Source organism: Sander lucioperca, chromosome 11, assembly GCF_008315115.2.
Source record: "Sander lucioperca isolate FBNREF2018 chromosome 11, SLUC_FBN_1.2, whole genome shotgun sequence".
Classification (NCBI taxonomy): domain Eukaryota; kingdom Metazoa; phylum Chordata; class Actinopteri; order Perciformes; family Percidae; genus Sander; species Sander lucioperca.
Genome location: NC_050183.1, coordinates 37,798,126 through 37,807,701, shown reverse-complemented (window position 1 = coordinate 37,807,701; position 9,576 = coordinate 37,798,126). Strand labels below are relative to the sequence as shown.

The 9,576-nt window shown below is 39.8% G+C and overlaps 1 protein-coding gene across 1 annotated transcript in view; it reads left to right on the top strand.

Annotated features, from left to right (window-relative positions):
• The first annotated feature begins 1,333 nt into the window (after positions 1 to 1,333).
• Positions 1,334 to 9,576, top strand: part of pias4a (protein inhibitor of activated STAT, 4a) — a 16,598-nt gene continuing 8,355 nt past the window's right edge. The window contains exons 1-9 of the mRNA XM_031318450.2: positions 1,334 to 1,451; positions 3,620 to 4,001; positions 4,122 to 4,206; positions 4,315 to 4,356; positions 5,401 to 5,491; positions 7,150 to 7,278; positions 8,999 to 9,104; positions 9,295 to 9,368; positions 9,528 to 9,576. The exon at positions 9,528 to 9,576 is cut by the window's right edge and continues 112 nt beyond it. Coding sequence (XP_031174310.1) covers positions 1,425 to 1,451; positions 3,620 to 4,001; positions 4,122 to 4,206; positions 4,315 to 4,356; positions 5,401 to 5,491; positions 7,150 to 7,278; positions 8,999 to 9,104; positions 9,295 to 9,368; positions 9,528 to 9,576 — 985 coding nt within the window. The 5' untranslated portion in view covers positions 1,334 to 1,424. The remainder of the gene's footprint in view (positions 1,452 to 3,619; positions 4,002 to 4,121; positions 4,207 to 4,314; positions 4,357 to 5,400; positions 5,492 to 7,149; positions 7,279 to 8,998; positions 9,105 to 9,294; positions 9,369 to 9,527) is intronic.

Sequence of the window (9,576 nt, the reverse complement as noted above, 5' to 3'; positions counted from 1 at the left end):
TTTCCATGTTTTATATAGCCTATCTATAAGTCTCTGAGATCTAAAACAAATAAGGTCTAGTTTTAACAGTGTTTATGTGCATAACACGCCCCAACATTAGGGTATAATAATAATAATAATATTGCCCACACCATTATACCTCAGCCATCACATTAGTGCAGATAACAGCGAAGTATATATGCTTTATGCTGTAGTTTTAGTGAGAGAATTAATTAAATGACTGTCTAGTCAAATCATGGACTATATTGCCCTCTTCTGTTTAAATAATGAAACATGTTACACACACACACACACACACACACACACACACACACACACACACACACACACACACACACACACACACACACACACACACACACACACACAGCAGAGCGCACCATGCTGCCTTTATATTAGCAAGCTTTTGCATTGTAATTAGCGATATCAACTCACATGTAGACATATTATGTCCAATCCAGTTATTAAAAAATATGAAACAATATTAAAAAACTTAGGTCTGCATTTGTGAACTAACTTTAGACAGGTGTTTGAAAACAACTGAATCCTATCTATCCTATATATTTTATTTATAAATCATAATAGACAACCTTTTCAATCAAGAAGTGCAGTGGCAAAATCAGCTTCCCTTTGAATACACGTTGTTTTATTGACGTTTCACATCCCAAGTAAAGCCAAAACAAAACACACCATTTTATTACATAATACTGCCATTCCTTCAATGGATTTTTGTGTTTTGATGAGGCTATTATTTGCCACCGTTTGCCACATATGAGGAGCCCCTGGAAAAGCAGGGCTGGATCACCAGAGGGAGTATACATTTGTTCCTTAGCATACTTATTTCCATTTTGATAAAAGCGTGACCCAACATAGTATTTGTGTTTTGGTCAGGGTATGGGGGGTCTATACTTTGACGTCTAAGTATATTTCGTTAGTTACTCATTTTAATTCAATTATGAACATACCTTAGACAAAGCATTAACGCCACATCTCACGGCTTGACGCAGAACGTGAAACGGAGTATTTTGCTCGGACGGGATTTGAACAGACCATGCGACCCGGTCCACTTGTCACCCCATGCTTTACATCAACGTTGAATTTAAACAGATTTTAAGACACAATTTCAAGATATCTCGATACTATAAAAAAGAAATATCATGGGTATCAAAATGATTCGACACGTGGTATCATTAATGAACACTGAGGCCTATTTTGGAAAGGAGACCTGTCTCTTAGTGTTTTTAAAAAGTTGCACTGTAACTTTAAAACAAGGTGGTCCCGCCCACTTTGTATAAAGTTCTTCGGGCTCTGGTTAAAGCCGCACTGTGATTGGCTGAGGATACCCGTCTATCAAAGCAGGCTCTGCGTTTCATTGGTGAGAGACTACCCTTCGTCTCTGACTCTCGCGGTACTGCTGCACGAAGATGGCGGCCGAACTGGTGGAGGCGATGGCAAGTAGAGCTCGGCTAGCTTTGGTTTGATGGAACTGGCGCGTTAGTGTGGTTTGAAACTCACCCCGGTCGTGGGGATACTGGGGGCTTTGTATGAATACATTTAAGAGTTTTTCTCCAAGAATTGTAGCGTAATACATTCACAACCAAACGAACTAGCCTGTGTTGCTAACGTAGCTAGGCTGCTAGGTAACGTTAACTAGCTAAGCAAGTGCGTTGGTTTAGCTAGCATCACGCTGGCTCTAAAGGAAGACACCGAAATAAATGATGTGACCATAAAAACGCTGCTAGCATTCCTCCCGGCGCACTACTATTGGGCATTATTTGGCTTATAATGATGTATGTCTGTAGGTAGCCGGTTCGTTTATGAAGCTGTGCACCTGTCAAAATGTCCAGTTGATGATTGAATAACGTTACCGATAGCCCAGTCTGTAGCGAAGCTAGCCAGCCGATCAGCGCAGGCTATATTGTTCAAGTGAGGCTGAAGAAATTTACTTTATGGCTGCATTTTGCACAGTATGGCCATCACAAGCCTGGACAGCCGCGTTATTGTGCTAGTTTAACGTTAATCTATACACAAAGCAGTTGTGCCACTGATGCACAACTCAACGATGTCAGACAAAGCTAAAGCTCGTTATACGGCTCAGGTCTTTCCAGTAACAACAACATTCCATGATGTGTCCTAGGTTCACATACTCTACATTGCTGCTACTTTATAAATACAAAATGTGCATGCAGGCTGTATGTTTTGTCTTAAGTGGCCTGTCTTGAGATAACCGACGCCACTTATTATTTAAGTAGTGTACACATGTAAGTGTAGCTAATCGAAACGTGTACCCACTGTGGCGAGTAAATTAAGCCTTTGTGACAAACGTTTGATTAGCGTTTGATTGCGCTAAAAACACTAAGTTGATTCAAGGACTAAACATCTGTGCTTGGTATGGTTCGTCTTCCGTTCAAAGTGTGGTTGTCACTGCTACACAAACGAGTTCACCCGTAAACAACCAACAGTAAATGCAAATAATATTTGACAGTGAATACTCGGGAATTGATTGATACAAATGTTTTCCATTAGTTATGGAACATATTGTAATTATGTGTTAGACGTTGGTTAGTTTTAAGGCATATTTTACCTCCTTGGGACTGTAAACAGACTTGGTATACATGTAATCTTTGTGCAAGGCAAACTATACCTGTCTCTTTTTTTAATAAAGATCCAATTTGTAGGTTTTACCACGTTTGTTTTTTTGTGATCCCTCTTCATTATATTGACTTATATGATATAAGTCTTATATCATATAAGTCAATATAATAAACTTTGTGTTTAGTTTAAGGATATATCCTTAAACTAAACACAAACCAGGATGGTCATGCCTTTGCTTCTCAGGCTTTTACTATAGCTGAAGCTTGTTGTCAGTGTAGTTTCTGTCTGTGTGTCTTACAGGCCTGTGTAGTGTATATGTATTACAGTGAAATGCAGAGATGCAGTCATACTTTTGAACTGCTGTCGCAGATTCAGGGTTTGTTTAATGGTACCACAATTATTTTTAAGAACTCAGTGATGAAAATGACTAGGCCGTAATGCAAGTGGTCAGAACAAGGAGCAGTGTGACTCCTAATTACAAGGCAGGTTCAAGCCTCTGGAGGATTAAAGTGACTAAGGCCAAAAGCTAATTTTAGCAGGAATCAAATAGTTTGAGACACTGTTATGTCATGTAAAATGCTGTATAAGTTAATTGTAAAATAATTGTGTGGAGCCTAAAAGGGGCAAAAGTTAGCGAGTGTGTTTAGGCAGGAATTTTCACACGAAACAGAATATGTTTAATAACTTGATACATTACTGAAGCAATTCACAGAATATTAACACTGTTATACTGGAATGTATTTTCCACCTTGGGTTACAGTGGTTACACTTAGAAAATCAAACTGTGAATAACAACTTCAAATGCTTAAAAGTCAGAAGTAGAAGGAATCAAAATCCATTAGCATTGTTGAAGTAAATGGTTCTGCATTTAAATTAAGTATCAATATGCCCTGGATTGGGACTGCTCTAAAACTTGAGTCTGGATTTGTAAATTCATGGCATTGTCCCTCAAACTGTCCCCGTTTACAGACTTCATTGTCCCTGTATCGTGTTTCTCATGATTTTTGTCTTGTCTTCCCTCTAGAACATGGTCAAAAGTTTCCGGGTCTCAGACCTGCAGACGCTGCTGGCCTCAATGGGCCGCAGCAAAAGTGGGCTGAAACAGGACCTGGTGGGGCGTGCGCTGAGGCTAGTGCAGACCGAATACAGCCCAGAGCTTCTGAAGAACGTCAGGCAGCTCTACGAGTCACGCTTTCCCAAAACATCTGGCTGGCTTGCAGCGCGGCGTCCAGAGGGCATCCCAGTTGCCTACTCATCCCTCAGCTCCTCCCCCACTGCCACCTCTCAGGGCGCAGACTACCTCAACGGCATTTCCAAACCGATCCCCACACCGGCAGCAGAGGTCAAGCTGGTGCCACTGCCCTTCTACCAAACTTTGGAGACACTGTTGCATCCAACAGAGCTAAGTAAGTGTATATAGTTTGAAGTTTCTGTATCCTTGTAATTTAAATAATTTGTTTAGTAGAAATGTTATCTCCACATACTGTGCTGCTCTTATGATGGGTTTTCTATATACATTTTTACAGTTGACGTGAACAATGAGAAACTGCAGGACAGTCAATGCATATTTGAGTTAACACCGAACCAAGCAGACCAGATCAGAAATGCAAGGTAAGAAAATCCTAACTTTCTCCCCAGATCTGCTTGGATAACATTAGCTCAATTTACAAACTCTGTAACTAATCCTCATTTCAATTTTTAACCTTTTGCTTTTTTAAGTGAGCTTCGTCCAGGAATCAGATCAATCCAAGTGGTTCTTAGGTAAGTTCCCACTAATTCCCATTTGAACTTAATAGATATTTCACTATTCTTTTACCTGGAAGGTGCTGGTTCTGCCAGTGACTGTGCTGGTAATCTCACACGTTATAATCCCATTTATATATTTTACTGCAGGAAGTTCTATTACATCATATTTTATTCTTAAAACCTGATTTGGGGCATCATTAGTTTGCATAATTGGTCAATGGCAAAAAATACAGAAGTGTTCTAGGATATTTTAAACCAAAATTAAGTTTGAGGCTGAGGCATAGCCTACATTTTCCTTATAAGACATAGGCCTGTTACTTTGACAACATTGCATGTTTTAGTGTGTTTGCAATGTGTCTTAGAGATGGCTCTTCTGTAAAAAGCGCAATATGAATAAAGATCATTCGTTCAGTCATGAAGCCCATAAACGTCTGTGTGGCGTATATGGAAAATGCACCGCTTTCAGTGGACTTTTTAATGTGTACGTTAAAGTTGTCAAGTTGCTTCCACCAGTGTTTTCCAAAGTAGCCCATCAAATGAGGATGTCTCATCTGCATTCAATGTGTTTTGTCATCAGTTACTTTGTTAATATTTTCCAAACACTGACGACTCTCCGCTCTCTACTTGGCAGGACACAAGCTCTCAGCTGAGAGCATGCACGCGCATATACACACACATACACATACACATACACATACACATACACACACACTCACACACACACTCACACTCACTCACTCATGTAGAACATGTGGGGGCGGGACTGATGCAGACACATGGGCACGTTTCTCCATCATCATGCTTGCATTGTTTTAAAGTGGAGGCTAGTGGTCGTAAAAATACATGCATAGCGAATCATAACTTGTTGATCTAAACTATTTTATTAGAATTTAAAAATGTATACAAAAAAGTAGCCGTCCGGCTAGACTTAAATAAGCTGTCAGCTGTTTGGCTGGCAGAGGGCACTTATGGAAAACTCTGCTGAAACAGATTTAGATCTAGTGGTCAGACATTCTTAATGATGCTAACCTTTCTCTCTCGTATCACACTCTGTTGCAGACTCTGTTACACAGACTCCATTGGTGTCCAGGAGGACCAGTATCCTCCCAACATTGCTGTCAAAGTCAACCAGTCCTACTGTCATGTGCCGGTGAGTTGATTGACCTCTCTGAGACGAGCCAAACCTTTTAGAGTACAAATATGACTAAAGCTTGGCTGTTCTTCTGCTCTTGTCAAATAGTTTATTGTAGTGCTGTCAGTTAAATGCGTTATTAATGGCGTTAACGCAAACCCATTTTAACGGCGTCAATTTTTTTATCGTGAGATTAACGTTCTTTTTGGCCTAGCAAACTTTGTAGTTTTTTTCACATGCTGTTGCAACAACTAGTAACGTTAGAAAAACTACAACACCACACCGGATCTAGCTAGACTGGAAACAAAACAACAGGCACGCCACACACACTTGTTTGGGCTTGCGAGCCGGCCAAAGAGTAGTAGGCTAACGTTACGTTTTGAGTGGATGGCGAGCGTGAGACGCTGAAATGGATGCCAATAAGATTCTGAATGGAAAGTTTACTTTTAAAAAGTTGCCAAATGGTTCCATTGACAAGACCAAAGTGATCTGTGTGTTTTGTCGTTGTGAACTGAGCTATCATCGCAGCACGTCCAGTCTGAAATACCACTTGATGGCCAAGCACACAGCTGATGCCAGTTCTCCGCCCCCTCGTCAAAGCCAGGCGACAAAAGCACAAAGCAAGCCAATCCACTTTTCCATGTTGATAAGAGCATTAAAATGAGAAAAAATAATTTAACAAAAAGAAATCTAGGGACATTTAGAATAGATAAAAATGTGCGATTAATTGCGAGTTAACTATGACATTAATGCGATTAAATATTTGAATCGTTTAACAGCACTAGTTTATTGTAGTAGTCATTCCTGTCTTCCATTTGTTTTTAAATACAGTCAATGAGTCACTAATTTAGGTGTCAATGGCGGATTTACTGACTGGTCAGGGCCAAATTAGCATGATAATGTATGGTAGAGATGGATTAACCAATCTAATGCAGGTGGATGTTGAATAAGGCAAGAACAAATAATATCCAGGTACAGATAGTGTTGGTTCGCCAGCCTAAAGGCATCAACTCGCTGGCAAGTCATCAGTAGGAAACTCTCCATCTCAGTGTTCAAACTGTTCATGTGCTGGTGGGAAGCTAACACATCCAAGACTAGTCTTTGCTGTTCCATTGTTGTGCTCATAACATGGGCTGAGGTAAAAAGAGCTTTCCTGAGTATCTGCAGTTCTCTTACTAACTTAACAACTTGTATTGTTTAGAGATGAAATGTGCAATTTAGTAACAGTAGGGTATTAACAAAGGAGACTTCTTGGTTGGTAGGCTTTAGATATACATAAAGTAAATAAATAAATGCACAGAAGCACAAACAGATGAGAATACAAAGACACTGCATGAGTGACTGTAATCTAACATCCATGTGCAACTTGCTCAGTGCCCCACCTTAAGTTTTGCTCAAGGAGTAGAACTGAGCTCCTACCACCATTTTACCTCTTTGCAAGTAAACACTTCTGTCTTTTCACTTTACCAATGTTGTGCTTCACAGTTCAAAAAGGGACTGCACAACTAACCCCATCAAGAGCCCAACAACTAATTAGTCTTTTAAACTGTATCTAAGCCCTTCAGAGGGAATTCTGATGCCTGTCATGTCAACAAAGTACTCTAAAACAATTTTATTAAGATGATATATTGGATAATTTACATTGTTTTTTTTGTTGTGTGTCTGTGTGTTTACAGGGCTATTACCCGTCTAACAAGCCTGGTGTTGAGCCTCGTCGCCCTTGTCGTCCTGTAAACATCACTCCCTGGTTGCATCTCTCCAATGTCACCAACAGAGTCACCGTCACCTGGGGAAACTTCGGCAAGGTCAGAGTCTGATGCAGAATCATGCATGTTGGCGTAGCTTAGGGTCGTGGTGGGGCACCATTGCTAGCTGGTACATGCAGTTCTTTTGTTTCATGGGTCCCACTCAGTTGTTCCTGAGGGCCGTGAGCTGAACTACTTTAACTAGCGTCTTGATCCAGATAAGCAACTGGGTGATGAATACACTCTTACTCCTGTTGGCACCCTCTTCTTTAGACCTCTTGTCTAAACCAATTAATATTGAAAGTTGAAATTAAACACAATAAGAAGCAGGGCTGTACCGAAATAGATCAAAGCTTATTTCAGAATGTTGAAATTCAGATTCTAAATCAACATTCGAATGCTGGGGCTATGGCGGCATAAAATATGACATTTGAAGCTTCATTAGAAAACATCCATAGAAGCTTCGAACGTAAAGGGGAAAAAAAAGTGTCATTCGGTACAGCCCTAATAAGAAGCCTTTTTGTATGCTGTTTTCCTTGTGTGATAAGTGTTTTCTTTATCCCAGAGTTTGGGAAATCCTCCAATCACGATAGCCTACAGTAAGCTTGCACTAAAGTTGCCTGACAGCTGAATAGCTCTGTGTTAAAGCTATAGTGCGCAACTATTTTATATTAATGAACGTCTGTTACATTCAAGCCATTGCCAAATGAGTTGCTACAAAGCTAATTAAGCTTTTCAGCTCCACAAAACTAGTAGCTAATAGTTTAACAAAATGATGTGGTCCGGCGACATTCACATGCAGAAGCTCGAGTGATGCGTTTTACATCACCGCTGAGAAAGGACAACAGCAGCCTTCAGCTTTGGAGACGAATATGACATAAAAATTACAAGACAATAACCTTTTTTTTTTTATCCTCCATGTCCTCCTTGATTTGACTGGTTAAGCGCTACTAGCAGCTTCGCAGAGGAGGAGTGGGGGTGGTGCTCGATCACCGAAGGCTTGCGTCATGTGGATGGTCGACAGTGTTATTACTTAGAATTCTTAATAGGGGTGACAGAAACTACGAACTGTAGCTTTAAGTAAATCTAGCCTGCATCAAAACATATGATGTCCATGGGAAAAGGAGTGTCATTACAGATCTGTTCTGGCAGGAAGGTTTGAACAGTATTTTAACAGTCTCCTTTTATTCACATAATAATGTGAATAATCAAAATACATGATCAAAATACTGCCGTTTTAGACCAACAGCAGTACTTTAGAAGTAGAAATGTTGCTGATTTTAGAGGCAAACCAACCATTTTTTGGTTTGTTTGAAGTGGAACATGGAAATACGAAATTGATTGCTCTGCATACTTAATCAATGCAAGTTCATAACCTTGTGGTTGGCCCACAAGTTGGGGTGTGTGGAATTCAGTCCATCAAATTCTAAGGTTCTAAGTCATATTTGCACAAAGATCCCAGAGATATTGAACATTCATTAATAGAAAGAATTTACTGTGTTTGGTTTCCCTAAGATGTGTGACTTTTGTAGTTGGCCCATATAAATTATGTAAGAGGATATTATCTTGCATTAAATAGTTATATAATCAGGAGGGTTCAAGAGAGTACATTTGCCTTTTTAGTTCTTCTTCACCAAGTAGATTCCCCTTACCATAATAAATATTGTGTATTAAAGTTTCTGTTTTTTAAGTGGCATTGAGGTTCACTTAGTTTATATGCTCTATTTTAGATTGGTAGCCTTTTGAAATAAATGCTCACAACCTGTTAATCTGTTTTCAGCGGTACTCGGTGGCAGTGTATTTAGTGAGGGTTTTCACTGCAGCAGACCTCTTCAGCCAACTCAAACTCTGCTCTGTTGAAAGTGCAGAACGCTGTCGTGAACGCAGTAAGTATTACCTTCATACTCTGCCTAAATTATTTTGCAAATGTGACTTTGAAATTGAAAACTACACTAAGAAGAAGTCATTGACTAAAACCTTTTGTTAGCACCGTTTTGTGTTGTTAATTTCACATGACAGTATATTTGTCTGATAAGCTATTATGACGTTATATTTTTGTCTGCCATTGATCTATAGTTCAAGACAAACTACGTTTTGACCCAGAGAGTGAAATTGCGACTACAGGCCTCCGGGTTTCTCTTATCTGTCCAGTGAGTATACCTGACATGTTAAGATGTGGTCAGTCTTCACTGTCCTGGACATTTTTCTGTTTCTGATCTTTTGCAGTATCAAAGGCCAGTTTCATAAATGTTTGTTCTACTATGAAGCTTTATTAATTTAGCATGCTTCTTCCCTCTCCCACTTCCCAGTTGGTGAAGATGCGGCTCGGTGTGCCATGTCGAGTTTTAACTTGTGCCC